We start from the raw sequence: 18,232 nt of genomic DNA, 5'->3' as shown, positions 1-18,232 counted from the left end.
TTACCTCCACAATGTGAAATCCAAACACACGACCAATCGCTATTGACCAGTCGAATGAGGAAAGACAGCTGTCCATCACTGCATTCACGACTATCAGCTTATCTGACAGCAAAATTATCTCGAGACGTACGCTTCCTTTAAGTTTTGTCAAAGGGAAATGGGTTTAAGAGCAGAAAACACAAAGCATTAAAAGAAGCTTCGCTAAGCTCACTGTTATCCTTGTGTCCCTGCAACGTCTGTGTCAGAAGAGCGTGTTTTCTCTGCAGCCGGCCTTCTTGTTAATCACATTCACAAGCCAACTTTCACCCAAGCATGTGGATATTCTTGTTTTTCTCAACATCAAGCATGTGAAACAATACAAACACAATAACCATATGCTAACTCGAGTGTGCATGTTCTGTACCGTAATTTAGCGTTTTTAATTAATTTGCTTTGTTTGAGCTTAATTGCTTTTGTTCTGTTTTTTTACACACATTGTATAATGAAAACCTCTAGAGATAGATCTAAGTTTATGTATAATCATAAGCTTGTTCAGAAATAGTGCCAAAAACGCAATGATTAAAAAATGGCAAATAAATCAATGAATATTAAAATTATGAGCCCAAATATTCAAATGCAATATTTTTTTGAAAAATGCCCGTCCCTAGAATACACACATTATGTCAAAATGTTTGGCACGGCAGGTATTCACGTAAACAGAGTTGTGTTGTTAAGAATGGTTTCTTAAGAATTATTGTATATTTAATTAATAAAATGAAGACTGTGTATAGACCTATTGTAACCTAACCCTAACCTTTAAAACAGTTTGTTCTTTGCATCTTTGTTCTTATGTTTACTCGCGAAGATATGTCAAAAATAACTAGGCCTATATATTGTGATGTATTGTTATCGTGACAATCTCTCAGATTGTGAAATAAGGTTTTGGTCTTACCGCCCACATCAAATACGTTCTTTTGATTAGTTTACCTAGAACTGGAAAATTCGTGTCTATGAAAGGTTTGTGTTGTACCAGGAACCTAGATGTGTGCATTGCCTCACCTAAAGAATAGACAGGAAACGAGATGTTGCTTAAGCTCACGCACAACCATCTGCATCTGAAAACTACTCGGCAATAACCGTTTTGGTTCAATAACCGCACTGAGGACTATGGCTTTATTTGAGAGTGCCGTTAAGTTTACTGCAGTATTGAAAAGAGCACAACCCACACGGCTGTGTCATATTTCTCTCATGATTACTGCTCCCTCCCTCTGGTCAGCGGGGAGTTTACAGGTCCAGAAGAATGTGGTTATTCATCAGAGCGGTTTGATGGGGTAAACACGGGCCCTAATGCGTAATGAATAGACGATGATGCTGCAAAAAGGTGATCTTGATCTTGGATGGGAAGCAGGCGAGGGACTGTTCATGCGTGAACTGATTGCACATCATCGGGGGGGCTTCGGTTATCCATCGGGTCGAGCCATCGCGCCGTATTTGGATGCTGATGTTTGTGTTTTATCGCTCTTAATGTGCCTAGTTTCTTCCCCTCCGCCTGATGCATATGTTGTAGCTTTTGGGGGGCAGGTGGAATAGCTTACAGGGTCAAGCTGTGAGATAACAGCTGTGATTCGATCGTTTCTCCTTTGACACTGACAAAGACCTCCCCTCCCGAGCTCTCCTTTCACCTCGCATCCACCGGTCGTGGCGGATGCATGACTTTTTGGAAAGTTTGCTGGGGTCCACCCATATAACGGTGTGTGGGCGCACCGCTCAAGGCCTCATCCTGCATAGCATACGTTACGTTAACATTGTAGGCTAAATGTTTTCATCAATAGAAATCACTCACTTGGTGTCTTTAACCGCAGAGCTGTTCCCATAACTTTTGGCACTACGGTAGTGTTTGGAAAGGCTTCCCGTAATAAAAACCAAGGCGTTGTTCCAACGGCTTTTTAAAATGCCAATTTCTTCGTATTTTATGTAGGCAGCCAATGATACGTGCGTGTTTTTTCTTTTCTTAGCCGCACTGTGAGTCCGGCCTCTGTGGTGCAAACTTTGGCAGTCACGGCCGAGATGGTGATCTGACATATTTGCCCAACACATGCTTCGGACCCTTTTTCCTCACGACACCATATTAGACTGAGCTTCAAGATGGTCACAAAGACGTGAACGGATTTTTGTCATTTCAGATGGCATAAATGCTGATTTGTTTCATGAAAACTTTAATGTTTTTACATCTATGGCTCCTGTTTTGCATGGAATAGCTTGCGTCTGTGCTTGCATGCAGATAACGAGAGGAGCAGACCGTGTACATTGCAGGCTGTGGCTTTCTGACAGGCGTTTCCTGTAGGTGGAGGTCCAATCGTTGGCATGTATTGGTGTGACATCACAAGTGAGGCTGTGCAGCTGTACGAAGAGGATGGAACATCAGCCTACGCACATCAACACACAGCTCACAACTCAGACAGCGATGCTAGAGAGAAGTGATCCACGCGGAGAACGGAGCAGAAGCGCGCTTAGCTGCTCTGCTGCTCAAAACTGGTTTGTTTTTAATGATAAACGTAGTGCTGATCAACCACGGTGTTGTCGCATTCGACGGAAGCACAGTGGATCAACTCGAACACTTGACTTGATCTTATGTTTTACGTAACCTGTCATTTTTAAGGTCATTGCGCCTTGGGGATGCATTGAAAAGTGAAGGTTGTGACGACTGACAACAAGTGAAGTCTTGTATTACATTTTGACATAATAAAGCCATTATATATTGCCTTCACTTGATTTCACATCTACCTAAAAGATTGAAACGTGCAATTCCGCTCAGCATAAACAGCTCTACAACAGCTGCACTCACCATCCTGTCTCATTCTTTGTCGAGTTGTCATGTCACACTCGCATCCAAGCCTCACTGCGCATGGGTGACTTGGAGCTGTGTGTGTGAGAGGCCATGGGCAGTGTCTGTTTGTTCTCTATGTTGACAGAGGGATGGAGAAGTGAAGTACCCCCCTCAGGAGAGACGGAGGTTAGAAAGGGAAAGAGAGGCAGGTGGCTTAGAATAGTAGTCTCAGGTGACGCATCTATGATCGCATTGCGCACACTGGAACAAACACATGCCAAAACCTGACAAACAATCTCCTTCCAGAGCACATCCAGGTTGCTTGACTTGCGCGAGATCATAAACTTTAAAGATTGTTTTAATATTTATAGTCCATTTTTTTTATCAACCTGAGGTGTGGTTAAGCCAGTATGCTGGTAGGTAGTTCCACCGGGTGGCCTGTTCGTGCCGTAAGGTCACGTGAGGGACGTGCAGGGAGGAGCTGTGGGCTCAGGTAACATGTTTTTGTTTGCTGGCTGTAACCGAGCTCTCAACGGGCCCTCGCTACATGACAGGTGTCCCATAGAGCAGGCAGACAAGGGTGCAGTACTCATTTATAAATGTGCGAATGTTATTGTGTGGTGTTTGTGATGTAATGGTGCGAGCCAGGCATGAAATCAATCATGAAACTGTGACGACATGAAGTCTGAGTGGCCCAGACTGTCCTTTTCGCCCATGGCACTATTGCAATTGATTGATTCGGCCCCTGTACAACCGGACATATACGTACACTTTGATGCTATAAAAGTGCCATTAACTAAGAGGAAGGGAATTTGTCTTGGTTTGTTTTGGGGTTTTGTGTTATGGATGTGAGTGAGTCCTTACATTGTACATCTTTTGGAGGAGAGGTGTGCTATTAGTTTTCTCAAAGTGAAGTGATGCGATGGCCAAGTATGGTAACCCATACTCTGTATTTGTCCTCTGCATTTAACTCATCCAAGTTAGTGCACACACATTAGGAGCAGTGAACACACACTGATACCAGTGGGGACACACACCCGGAGCAGCCATTCATTGTGGCGCCCGGGGAGCGATTGGGGGGTAAGATGCCTTCCTCAAAGGCCCATGTCGTTTCCTGCAGGCATTGAGAATCAGACCCGCGACCTTCGGGTTACAAATCCAACTCTCTAACCATTAGTTCAGAACTGCTATTTTTCTTGACAGATAAAAAAAAAAAAAAAGCTTGAAAATAATCTTTGACTTTGATATCCAGCCTTGAGTTGGGCTCTTTAGACTCTGTGCAACCATATAGCAACATATTAGAAACCACATAGCAACAACCTAGCATTGTTGTATTGAGTTTCACAAGTATCACTCACATTTTCATCTGGAAAAAGAAAAAATGTAGTTTTCTTTATAAATCTAAATGAAACCCTCTTTGCTAGATGGGAGGTGTGCATCATTGATTTTGTTTGTCATCAGTCAACCTTATCTAATTTAAGAATATCAAGTGCCTCCTCTCTGACCATGGTGGAGGTGCACTGTGGTCAGCCACTTGGCAGACTGAAGCACAGGAGCCATTAACCTCATTAACGTTTGTTAGAGAGGTGGACATAAAATACAGGCCCGAGACACATCCTTGCTTTTAGTGGCCCATGTCAACAGAGTCCACCCTCAAGGGTCTATGATAGTCTGACCTCTAGACAATGTGGCTCAAGTCTTGTGCCTCTTTTATCGTCTGCCAAGTCATTATTTGTCTGCACTGATGTTTAACAGTCGGTGTTAGCGATTGGTTCTTAAGTATTAAAAAAAGTAGTAAACGCCGCTAATAACAGATTATATTCAAATATGAATTTATCTCATCTTCAACAGCATTAGCTGGCCGGTGGCCATGATTGTGCTCCGATTGTGGCGCATTTGTCTCACAGGAAGAGATGCGAACAAGGTGATACAACCTCGTACCTCATGCATCTTTATCAATGACAGTGAGGAAAAGCTCTCGGCGTGCGTTCATGCATTTTTGAGGCACGTGGTTGTGTAAAGCTTCATTGTAGCGTAGGCTGTGATGACTCAGCCGGGGAGAATGGTGTGAAGTCACATCATCGGGGCTAGCTTTCGGATGCCTGCTCGGTTTCCATCTCTCCCCGCCGAAAATCAGACAACGCAAACTAGGAAAATGACTGTGAGAGAGAGAGAGAGAGGGAGAAATGGGGAGAGAAAGGAAAAAACATGTTGTTACTCCTACATGAGTCTGTGGGTTTCCCTGCCCGCTGCCGGAAGGAGGAGCTTCCCATACGACATTGTGTCCGTACAGACAGAGGAGGAAAAACAGTTGGATTCAGCAAGCTGTTTCTGTGCCAGAATTGGTCCCTCATCATCTTTCCTTAGAAGGATAGTTTGGGAGCCCAGTGGAAATCTCAAAATCACTGGAAGAACAGGACAGAAATAATGAATATTTGACGTTTTGTATTTTGTTTTGAAAGCTGCTCATCTTTTTATAGTCTCTTTAAATGGCTTCTCTTTCCTCACGACCATTTAATTGGTCTCGTATTTCGCAGCCATCTCCCCCTTTTTTTCCTCCCGGTCCTCCCTTCCCTTTTGAGTGTCCAGGGTTTATTTAGGAAGTGCAGAGGGGAGGGAAAGAAATCCGGGTAGGGCAGGAGCTCTCTCTCTCTCTCTCTCTCTCTCTCTCTCTCTCTCTCTCTCTCTCTCTCTCTCTCTCTCTCTCTCTCTCTCTCCCCTTATGAGTGGCAGACAGTTTTGCTAAAGGAAATGGGAGTGTCGGAGGCAGTCTGAATGCTCTGATTTACCCAAGAATGCTCTACTGTACTAGATTTTTTTCACACCCCCGCTTTGCATTTTTGAGGGAGGGAGGAAGGAGGAGGAGGGGGGGCACTGTTGAATCTGTTTGAGAGTAAAGAAAGGGTACGTCTGGGCATTCAGAGGAAGTATGTTGTGGTTAGTTATCTCTGTGTGTGTGTGTGTGTACACTCAGTGAGGCAGTGCGCACGCGTGCATTCCTAAGCATTGACGGCAGGATTGGCTGCTGAGGCCAAGAAGAACAGACTCTGTGTGAGAAAGCTGGAAAGAGACCACCGTATGCTTTCTAAGGGAAATGGGTTTATTACACTGTACAATGTTGTCTCTCTTTCACCCTCTTCCTGTGTTTGTCACGTCTTTGAGAAGAGGACATGGTAACTTAAGCTCTGTTCCACAGTGTAGCAAGCTGAAGCTGCCTACCTAGGGGGCATTTTAAGGCATCTGTGCCCAGTACGTCTTACAGGAATTGGTTTTTGCAGCAGGGTCTGCAATTTGCAGCAAGCTTAAGAATTGGAGACCCTGCTGCAAAAACCAATTCCCGTAAGACGTACTTTTTGTGGGTACGTATTACACTTACAACACTGTCGCATCAACAGCTAATCACTAATTTGTTTTGGTTTGGTTATCCTTAAAAGCCATGAATATTGGCATTGTCATTTTACTGTTGACTAATTATTATTATTAGCCTATTTCTTATTTTACACCACAGTAGTATTAATATAGTAGTCTTTCTTCATTGATTTGTTTTTATTATTGAATAAATTATTGTAATAATTAAAAACAATCATTTTTATTATTGGGTCTATTAAATAACAACAGCAGTGAATGTGACCTGAGGCCGTTTTTTTTAAAGTTTTTTTTTTCTGGTAAACTGTTAAAAAATAAAGTGTAGGGTGAGTTTTTCCCTGCATCAAAAAACTATTTTGTAAATCCACATTTATGTACTGTGTGTGTGTGTGTGTGTGTACTTGTACAACTATCTTTGCGAGGACCAGTTTGAGTTTTAGACCATTGGAGTGAGGACATTTTGGCTTTGGACATCAGTCCTCACTTTCTGAGACCCCTTTAAAGACCTGTTTGAGGGTCAAGACTTGGTTTTAGGGATAAGGTTATAATTAGGTTAAGGGTAGGTTTAGGGTAAGGGTTCGGGTTAGGCACTTACTTGTGAATGGGTAAGGTTAGGGTAAGCGGCTAGAGATTGCATTGTGTCAATGAATGTCCTCATAAAGATAAATGTACAAGAGTGTGTGTGTGTATATATATATAAAATAATAAAAAATGTTATTTGTGTGCTCTGTGTTTTGCCTGCACTTAAACTTTATTGAAATCAATGTATAGTGGCGTCTCTTAGTTTCCATTTGTGTGTCATAATGCTGCCTATGTAGAGCATTCCAAATCGGTCACTTATTACGTTCCAGTTCAGTCAGGATACTGCCTTAAAAGACTACACAAAAGGCAGCAAGGCAGGTCTCTAGGTTTGGACCAGAGAGATTATTTACTGTGCTTTTTCAAGAGCTGTGAAACTCCATTCATTTTTCACAGCAGTCGAAACATCCGCAATATATCAGACCCATTGCGCTTGTGAAAGCGACCTGACATGGCCAAAAATGGGAGAACTGTAGGTGCCTACAGAGTAAATCACACACTAACCGACACACATCGTCAGATTCCTATTAATTAACCCCCGAAGCTGACAGCTGTCATCTCTGCGAGTCTCTGGACTGATTTATAGCCTCTCTCTAGTCTTTATGCTCCACATAAGGGCGCACACGTGTCTCGCACACATCACAGATCACACACAGTCTGATAGTTCTGTTCTCCAACATGCCACACGAGCAGATGACAGTCTCATTGTAGTTTATTTCCAAACAGTGAGCAGAAGATGTGCCACCCTCATAGGGGAGTGTTAGTGTGTGTGTGTGTGTGTCTAAAGGGGGCATGTTAAGGCTGGTCAAGGTGTGTGTTGTGCGCGGGCATGTCAGTCCATGTTTTGTTTATTTGCAGTGATCTGGATCACAGTCCTAGTATGCAAATTCCCAAATTAACACTTGTCTAGCAAATTCCTAATGTGGGTAAAATTGTTATTTTAGATGTTTTTAATTGCAGATATTAAAATGGTAGTATTTAAAAATAATAATAATGATGATGCATGTATCATATTATGTGGAAAAATGATCTAGTAAAAAGAAAAGTGCAATCACTCACAGGTCTGTGATTTAGTTTTTCTTTAGTTAATCGTGGCTTAAAAGTGCCTAACTGAAACAATTAAGTACAGATTACGAACACCTGGACTATAGAGTCCTGAACTAAAATAAACCAATTAATTTAAAACCAACTGTGCTAATCTGAATTAGCATGACAGAGGTTGCCTATAAAGTTAATTGTCAACAATGCTTTTGTGTTCTCTCATATTTTTTGTCCCTTGAGAAACTTAACTTTTACAAAAATATTGTGAGCAAACGCAAAGTTTCCTACTCGGCCCACTGCGAGCAGGATTCAAACCAGGGTCTCCAGTATGGAAGACAGACATGCTAACAAGGACGCTAGTCAGTTGCCAATGCGACTCTTGAGGCCAGGGAAGTGAAGTTTCTCAGTTCCTACTAGCTTGCTAGCTTAATATAGGCCTACATACACACACGCATATTACACATACACAAATACATGTGTATATATTGATCTTCACTGAAATAGTCCGAGTAATGGATGTCGTCATTGAAACGCATCGTTAATCTGAAGTTAAAGCTGCCTTCTGGTAGGTTTAATTTAAGCCTCAATTTAGTCCTGGAGTAGCTCTAGTCTTCCTCCAGGAAATCATCTTATTAAACTCTGGACTAGACCAAGTCTAGGACTATTTAAAACCATGACATAGAAAGCAGATGTCTGTTAATCTGGTTTAAAAGGCCATTTTAGTCCAGGACTAGGCCTAATCTCTGTCCGGGAAACCGCCCCATAGTGTCTTAAGGACTAGTCCCACAGGTGCATGTGCAATAGTTGGTTATGGTTCACTGAAAAAGCATGAAAAACATTGTTTCAGAAACCCTTTTCATCTGATACATTTATTTGGATTTTACACGGTTATTATCTTTATTTTCACGGTTATTATTTGTATACCATAAGCATTTATTGATATTCAACCCAAGCCTTCAAACTGACGTCATCCAGAGCAGAAGCACATTTTCAGATGTTGATTAAAGATTATGTATAATCTGTATAAATTATACGTAGTTGATATGTATAAACTTATTAATTGTTGCATATTAATTGTTCACCAAAAGACTATGTGCTAATAAAGTAAATGGGGTCAATTTTGATTTCATGAAGACTTTAAAATACAGTATCCAGAAGAAGGGAATTATTTATTTTTATATATATATATATATATATATATATATATATATATATTATTTTTTTCGGTACATATAAATTGTGTTTATCTTTTATATATTTTAGGTCCTGTTGGCGCAATACTACTTTACTAGTCTTCCTCCATCCTCTTTTGTTAGTAGCTGAACAGTCTCGCCAAAATCCAGGTTTCATCTGTAGACTGTATGTCCCAGCATCTGGCCCCTCCTCTAATCCCACTTATCACCACAACACACACACACACACACACACACACACACACACACTTTAATTCCTTTGTCGCCACCCTGTTTGTTGTTCCAGGAGAAGTATGCCAGTGTGACATATTTAGCCCCTCTGACCAGGATTAAAACGTTACTTGCAAGGGAAGCCTCTGATTGGCTGTTGCGGCTGTCTTTTGCTGTCCATCATTGCCTCCTCCCTCCTCTATCCACAGAGCGGCATCTCTTCGTCTCGCTCTGCCCGACACATACAGCGCTTAATCATTAATCTTTCCATCCGTTCTTTTGGCCTCCACCATGTTCACATTAAATCCTCTCACGAGCAGTGCCGCAACGACACATCTTTGTGTTCGTTCACGATGTGAGCATTCAATGGACGTTTATGGATGAGCGGAAAATATAAAAGCTGCCTCCATGTTGTTCTCTCTCTCTCTCTCTCTCTCTCTCTCTCTCTCTCTCTCTCTCTCTCTCTCTCTCTCTCTCTCTCTCTCTCTCTCTCTCTCTCTCTCTCTCTCTCTCTCTCTCTCTCTCTCTCTCTCTTTCTCACACACTTTCATGTTGGATGTGACCAAGCATGCAACTGCGCCCCCTTGTGTCCATGCGCAGTCACTGCACCCTGTTTGTTGTTTCTACAAAGGTCGAGCTCTGTTATTGGACACGGTTTTGCCACACAATCTTCACTTCCCCCTCCCTTGTTATACAAAAGACATGTTCAAACACAGATTTTTTTTTTTTTTTAGGAGCCAAGCAACTTCACCCAAATCATGTTGAAGCACAAACCATCAAGTTAAAGCCCTGTCTTTTGATGTTTTTCCATTAGAAATGAACATATGTTAACCAGTGCCCTTGATGCCTGCAAGAATAATATTATGTCTCCGAGCCAACAATGGCCTCATGTTCGTGCTATGAATCATAGCTACTCCTTGCGAAGTATCACATCCTGTTGTTTACAATACTAACTGAAATGACCCAGAGTTTGTAATATGTACACTATTTGTGCGAAGTGTCCATTAATAATGCCCCCGTCACGTGTTCATTTGTCTGGAGTCTGGTTGAATGTCAAACTCTAACTGTGTTTTTCTCTCCATCTCTTTGCAGGCCTTGTGGATGCACTTAGATGTGTGCAATGAGTGCTGTGGCTGACATGCCTCAGTGTTTTGGATTGCTGTGCTCTGGACTCAGTAGGACAAGAGACTCCCAGCACAGAACGTCATGAGCATAGTCATCCCAGTAGGGGTGGACACGGCCAACACCTCGTACCTGGACATGGCTGCAGGCTCAGAGTGAGTCTCTCTCTCTCTCTCTCTCTCTCTCTCTCTCTCTCTCTCTGTCCTTTCATATTGACTCATCACTACCTTTTGTTTCATTTTGTTCTTTTTCTGGTTGCATCAGCAGAGGGAAGCGCATCTGTAGTGTGATTTTTCTTTCCACCACCCGCTTCCGTTCTCTCATCTTTCTGTAACTTTCTCATCAGAAACGTGCTCTTTCAGTGGAACAGAACTTATTTAGCGGTTGCCCTTCTCCAAATAATGAAAGTAGATGGAGGCTGGAGTTGTTAAGGTCCAAAAATGTTATTGAGAAACTCATAAACACCATACAAGTGATCTGTAAGACCTCTGAAAGCATACAAAAGCTTTTGTGTGAGGAATGGAACATTTTAAAGAGTAATAAAAGGCTTGAAGTCAGCATGAAATGAGAATTCGTCCAGAACTTCTTCAATCACATTGTTTGCTTAAATTGCGTCCCGGCAAGCTCACGTTCATCTGCCGTCGCTCATCTCAACATCCAATCAACAACTGATGAATTGAACCAAATCCCTGAATTAATTTCTTTTTCTTTTGCAATAATAAAATGACAAAAGTTTAAGGCAATGTCGCTGTTGTCATTTTAGGTGTACTGTCCCTTTAAAAAAATAGGTTATACTTTATTTTAAGGTGTCTGTGTTAGTGTAATTATACAATACTGAGAAATAATAAATGAGCTACATGTACTCTAGGGTTAGGGTGAAGTTTAGAGTTAGTTGCATGTAATTGTACATATTATAGTCATTACTATAAATTGTGCTTGATGTAATGTGTAACAAGGACACTGTAAAATAAACTGTTGAATTGCATTCAGAATGAGCTTTGGTTTGCAGTTTGGTATTTGTAGCATCAGCAAGCATGTCCTTTTATTGTTTTATTTCTATATTAGGCTACCATTCATCAGCTTTGTCTGTTAGTTTCAGTGCAGGAAACACGGCTGTTAGACGTCTAGTTAGTAGACTGCATCACGTGGCGTACAGCAGCAGACCCTCCCCTCTGCAGCATGCGCTTGAATGAACGCAGTGTGTTTCTCTTTAAATGCCGAGCTCCGTCCCGTTGCCTCGTCACTTTGTGTTGCCATGGCGCTCTCTCCTGCACTGCGCAGGGCCTGTTGTCATGGCGACCGGCTGAGTGACAGCTGGGCCCTGGAGCTTTAGCCTGCTTAAGAGGCCGTGCTGCCGCGTAGCTTTACGTCCGTCTGGGTTTTAGTCTTTTTCGGGCACATCCGTACGCCTGTCTGCATACCGCAGATTTATTCCACAAGGCTCTAACAAGCTTTAAGAAGGATCTCCACCTGCCACTAAACCAGAAACAAAAAAATGAGTGGTCTTACATGGTGGTCGACGCAACGCCAGATCTCCTACGAGTGTCGCACGTCTCATACACGGCTTCTTTTTTTTTTTCTTGTTCCTGACATTACTCCTCAGTCAGGGTCAGCCCACCCCGAGCCTGCGGCAGAGGTTGTCATGGTTACCAGGCATTGTGCATCACTGTGATGTCAACAGATAGTCCGTTAAAATGCCATTGGACCTGAAACAGCTGCTGTAATCCCTCTAAACCTCGTCCAGCTCTAGATGGACCTCTAGATGGACGCTGTCTGCTGTGAATTACCCTCACATGACACACATGCAACTTGCGTGTTTGCATGTCTGGGTAGCGTATGTAATATGTACGCTGTTCTATGAATTAGCCCCGCCTCCACTCACTCACACCAGCTCAGAGATCAACCTGTTGACGATCACACATTGACGTGATTGGTTATAAGGTAGTTTGTGACGTCAGAAACACCAGCGATTTCAAACCACGATTTGAGGCTGTCTTTGGTTCACTGCAGTTTTAAGGAGAAATTACTCAGCAATGCTGTTGACTTATGCATTTGCACATGGTTTGTCTTAAAGCATATTAAAAACGCCACATAGACGTATAAACAACATTAAAATCTTGATTTTCACCACAGGGTGACTTAAGTGACTCTCTTTTGAACCTCAATAAATGCATGTGCCACTCAAACCAGCAGCAGATGAAGCAGCGAATGATCATTGCTGTGCTTTCAAGCTGATGTGTCAGAGGTGAATATATGCAGGTTATAAAGCGTTTTAGGTTCTTCTCATAATCTAAGCGCATGTTATCACATAACTCACAACATGAAAACCAATGAAAAAACTATTTGAAGATATAATAGTGTATGAACCATTTATGTTAAGTATGGTCTGAAAAATCTACAGATAGGTTTGGAAATTTGAGTCTGGAAAAGAATGTAATTTTGAAATTGAAAATGTATAGGAACCCTGCTATCCGTCGCCCCACTCTCTCTCAACAGGTGTGTGTGTGTGTGTGTGTGTGTGGATTGTGTCTATTCCATATTAAGCCGTCTCTGGAGCGGTGGGCTATGATTAGCACATGCATACCAGTTACTTTTAATTGGAGCTTCAATTACACTCCACACTCTGTCCTGTCTTTTCCGTCTTTCATGTTTTCAGCTCTTTTTCTCTCTGTGAACAGTTTTGTACAGATTTTTTATGTGGTTTATGTGACACAAAGTGCAATACCATCGTGTGCTGTGCTGCGATGATATTTCCAGATTAAGATTGTTATTAGATGTTTTTTATTTTTTATATTGTCATTCAACCTTGTGCCATTTAACCCCAACCCATTTTGACCGGTCATTAGCGATGACATATACATTTACATTTATGAACCGGGCAAACACTTTTATCCAAAGTGACTTGCATTGCAACGTGCTCGTATCAGTCCTTGCTTAACACTGAAACATTTAAGGGTTTTTATCTAAATCTAATTTTAAAAACATTATATATAGGTTTTTAAATTGCTTTTTTATAGTATTTTAACTTGTTACCCGCCAGGGCTGAAAATTACGGTATGCGATAACTCATTAAATAATGCGATATTCGATATGCGATATGATAATGCTTAAAGTGTGTAAAATAAACTTAAATGAATTATCTTTAAAATATATTTAAAATTATATAACCTACATGCCTGTTTCACATTCTTTTTGTGAGAAGAAAACATCCCTACGACTTCTGAAAGTGAACAGCAGTGTTTTACTGTAGCATAAGAAGTGTTATTTTAACATCAGTGTAAACCACAGGGTTTAGGGTTTCAGGTAGGCCTACATTAAGTTTATTTAACAAGAGAAACGGAATAATCAAATGTAAAAATAAACACTGCTTAGTTTTCACTGTATGAATTAAATATATATACTGATTCTTATTAAAGCTACAAAAGTTGTTTAGCCAAGAGCAGTGAGTGATTTTCTCTTTGTCTTTTGTTCATGACCCCAGTTATTGCAAGCCGTTGCGATATGCACATCGCGATATATACATTTGCGATATTTTTATATATTGTGCAGCCATGAAATAGTCAAGGAAGATGGCAACAGTCTTGCATTGGGTCTGGTTAGGACACAGTGTTAATTTAGTCACCAAAGATACTGACTTTCCAAAAACTTTGTTAGCTGCCATTGGATATTGAAGTTTAAGAGGAAAAACGTCTAAAACTTTGCACCCGGGTGTCAGTTCTTTTATGGGCTCAAAATAATGTTACGGTTTAATTGTGTATTTATGGGTAATTTGATTTTTGTTTTGTTTTTCAGTCTGTCAAACCTCCCTCTCTGTCATTGCACCTCCTCAAACACCTTCTCTCTGTCTCCTTTTGTCTTGCCCCCTGTTTAAAGTCGTCCTCCTGCTGAGAGATGCGGCTGATTTTTAGTAAAGACACTAGAGTTTATTGTCACTGATACGCAGGAAATCCCCCGGCCTGTCACCTGCCCCGCATTGATAATCTTATCGCGAAAACCACACCGTAATGCAAAGGCATCAATAAAAACCTGCTAATCATTTATCGCCTGCCTGGGAGGGCCGTTTTTTTTCGTAAGAGCTCTTGTTCTCATTTGACTCGTGCAGACACACACACACACTCTTTTTCTAAAGGGTCCGCCCCTCAGCAGTTCCCACACTTTCACTTTGACAGTTAGCTGCAAGCACCAACTGAATCAGGAAGTGTGAGCGTGAGGTAGGGACAAGACAGCACGAGGTGAATGTGAGGAGCAGGTACAGTCTCTCTCCGCTTGCAGTGAGACATGACTGGGAGATAAGTGAGAATACAACAAAAACAGGAAAGAGAAACGCATACGGACATTCGCACATTTGCTTTTTACTCCGCAGGCTCTGTGATTTGTGGTAAGTTTTGGCACCTTTTTTGGGAGATCTTCCTGTTTTATTAAGGAGTATGATACCTTTGAAGTATGCATGTGCTTGTTTTTGTGTCATCTCAAATTGAAAGCAACACATGCTTGCTTCATCTGCAGAAAGGTAGTGATATGCAAATTACTCTGTAACCGTTGTTTATGTGAGTGCACTGGTGTCAGGTTAAGCGTCTAATATGTTTCTATACTGGTATTAAAGTGGCTACGTGACCTTGACAGTTTTTGTGTGAGAAAATCACTGTAATGTTTATATACGCGATTATAAATCTGACTGTAAGTTTCCATCTTTCTGTATGTGTCCTTTTTTGCGGTTTCTGCCAATGAAACTTGGCATTAAAGGCCCCTTTGCAGCCAATTTCATACGCCAAACACTCCTGCCCTTTCTGGTTTTACTCTAAATCCTCCATTCATTTCATTCGCTTTTAAAACGATGTGGAATCAAGGGCCCTTTCATTGGGCATGTTTGTGTGGAACAGATAGGGTTTGGGTTTTGTGACAGACTTAACTGTGAGATTAGAGACGCGTGATCCTGTTGTTTCACTTTCTACAAGTCGCGTCCAGCCATTTGAGGGCATGACAGGACACACACACGTGTGTACAGATAGCAGGTCACTACTGAGGTCTATCATGTTCTGTGTTGTGCTAAAATATGTATTGGCTGATGCAACAACAACAAAACTGATTCGTAGGTGAATGAACTTCTCCTAGCAAGCTTTGTTCTTCCTTTCCCTTTTGTTCCACTGCCGTCAAACCTGTTTTTTTTTTTTTTTTTTTTTTTGTATACTTTAAAAACTCACGCCTTGTCAGGCTTGTTCCTCATTCCCGTCTCTCTTTTTTTTCCCTCTGTGTGTTTGTGTATATGGAGTAGACCAGAATCTGTGGAGGCGAGCTCTGTGGTAGTTGAGAAGTCCAGCTACCCTCACCAGATTTACAGCAGCAGCTCCCACCACTCCCACGGCTACATCGGTCTGCCTTACGCCGTAAGTATCATCCCCCAACAAACACACCTTGCTGCACTTCCACGCCCTTAGAGCCTTGACCTGCTTATCTACATTCTGTGTTATCTGATCCTGCTTATGCTTAACGACTTTCTAATGGTTCTTCCTCTCGCGCTCTTTGACAGGACCATAATTATGGGGCGCGACCCCCACCCACCCCACCGGCATCCCCGCCTCCCTCGGTGCTGATCCGACCAGGAGAGGCTTTGTTTGTGCCCGCGGGCCGGCCAGGCGAGAACTTGTTCGTGCCCGGCGGGCAGGACGAGGCGTCGCGTGGCACCACGCTCAGCACCTCGGAAGACGGCAGCTACGGTGCTGACATCACACGCTGCATCTGCGGCTTCACCCATGACGATGGCTACATGATATGCTGCGACAAGTGCAGGTGGGACCACACACCTTGATGCCAATTTGACATGTCCAAACTACGTCTAGTCTATATGTGTAATTATGAAGTTCATGGCTGTGTTTTAAAACCCAGCCTATCTAGCTTGAAGTGTCTAAAAATGCTGTGGAAATCACTAGGTCATGACACAAGGTCTGTTATAAAGAATCATGTAAAGTACTACTGTTGGGTCCAAAGCAGTTAAGAGGGCAAGGATGCCACAGGGTGAAAAAAATGTCCCAGATATTTTAAATGTAGGATAGATGTAATTTATATTATTTTAAATATTAATTGAATTATGTATTTAAATGTAAGTTTTTGTTGTTGTTTTTTTAACATAATATTTGATTCTGGGTAGTAGAGAGCTGTATATGTCAGAAATAGGATAGATGAGGACAAAAATGGCCCATATGTATGGTAATAATGTCCATATTGCTATATGTACTATTAAAAGCAAAGCAGGGCAGACTAACATTTGAGAGCAGAAGCACCGGTGCCACTAAGTTCTACAGATGGTGGCATCAGCACCTGATTTGGTAGCGCTGGGGGATTTTTAATCATAAAATTGCTATTGTTTTGCATTTAATAAGTGCAGTTACTAATAATATTACATTTGTATATTGGACAGTAAAGTACTGTACTTGAAATTAACTTGTATTAACAACAGTAACGTGCAAAAACATCATTTTAATACTCTTATTAAATGTACCATTGTTCTTCTATAGTATCATACTGAACTGACCGACAGCTTCGGTGATTATAAAAGGATCGCTCTTTACTTGCTTTCTGTGTAATTCAGTCACAATTCGAAGAAAAGTTTTTGTGACTATTCCTACTTTTCCATAATGTTAGGGAGTGGAAATGGCTAATTAGTCGGTGTTGGTGATTTGTGGATTGAAAAGCCTTCTATAACTTGTTTGTTCATTGCACAATGATTCTCCTGGTTTCCATGTCAGCGCTGTTTGATGTGATATCTATGGTTTATTAAAGAGATTTCTGTACTGAATTTGAATGCTTCTCACTAGATCTCGCAGCGACGTTATTAATACTGCAGTGAATTCAAACGCTTTCTCACTGGAACTTCCAGCGATGTGTAGCAGCAACAGTGTTGTGGGATCGAGATCAGCCCACAAGTAAACCTGTTCTGAGCTCTCGCTGCACTTTCTATTATTGCTTAGAGCTGATAAACTGTCCGCTCAGCGCAGCTCTAACGAGTAGTGCAGTTTCTATCCACTTTCATTTTGTTTACCATTGATGTTTCTTATATGCAACAGAAATGGCAGCTCTTATTACTTGGGCAACATGGTGGTGGCACCAGTACAATGTCTTAACAAAATATAGTCGCATCGGCAGGAGAAAAGGTCACAAAATGTGACCATTTGGTCGCTGTCTGGAGCCCTGCTTGAGACAAGACCTGTTATTGAAAAAATCATGCAGTACAACTGGTGGGTCCTGTACAGAGTCTAGTAATGTAGAAATGAATGGAAAAACACAACAACAAAACAGTACAATGACAATATTAATACATAGCTTATCGTAAACAGAACTTTTATTAACAAAATGAAAAAGCACGGCTGCCTCATTCTTGTGGTATACTTGTAAATTAGAAGTGACATTTACAGAATACCTAATTAATGTTAAGATTCCCTATTAGCATTGGGTTTCAATCCAAAGTTTTGCCAAATAGGCACTTTTACATTTCACTTTGAAACTAAATACTCTGCCATCGTCTTGTCAGTCAGTTCACTTCACTCTCGTCATGTGATAAATGAAATCTGACTTCTACTGCTGATCTGTGCTGCGACTCTCTTTCGGCTCACGCTGCATTGAGCAGACGTGTTCAGTTTTTAATTGTAGTGTCTGTTCTCTAACTGAACTAAATGGCTTTAATTGCTTTACCATGGTGGGCCAGCGACGTATGCGGCCACCGTGTAACACTGACTATCACTGCTAGCCTAAGGCAAAGATGCCACAAAGGGACAGATATGCCCCAGGTGTAGGGTAAAAATGTATTTTAAGTTGGTAGAAAAGCTATACAATCTAACATAGTAACCAGACCCTATTTTAAAAGCATTTCAGCAAACCCTTCATCATGTAATTTTGTACGTTATTTTCTTGTTTTCTAGTG

General features: G+C 41.5%; 1 protein-coding gene across 5 annotated transcripts in view; it reads left to right on the top strand.

The window, feature by feature from the left end:
* kmt2e (lysine (K)-specific methyltransferase 2E) overlaps positions 1-18,232 on the top strand; it is a 38,423-nt gene that overhangs the window by 3,154 nt on the left and 17,037 nt on the right. For 4 of the 5 annotated variants that reach the window (XM_084406671.1, XM_084406670.1, XM_084406669.1 and 1 more), the window contains exons 2-4: positions 10,288-10,472; positions 15,590-15,701; positions 15,845-16,104. In XM_084406671.1, coding sequence (XP_084262797.1) covers positions 10,402-10,472; positions 15,590-15,701; positions 15,845-16,104 — 443 coding nt within the window. In that variant the 5' untranslated portion in view covers positions 10,288-10,401. Of the gene's footprint in view, positions 1-10,287; positions 10,473-14,510; positions 14,696-15,589; positions 15,702-15,844; positions 16,105-18,232 lie in introns of those variants that run through there. The other variant, XM_084406672.1, reaches the window with a different exon arrangement.

Source organism: Rutilus rutilus, assembly GCF_951802725.1.
Source record: "Rutilus rutilus genome assembly, chromosome: 4".
NCBI classification, from domain to species: domain Eukaryota; kingdom Metazoa; phylum Chordata; class Actinopteri; order Cypriniformes; family Leuciscidae; genus Rutilus; species Rutilus rutilus.
This window is presented reverse-complemented; position numbering and strand designations above follow the sequence as displayed.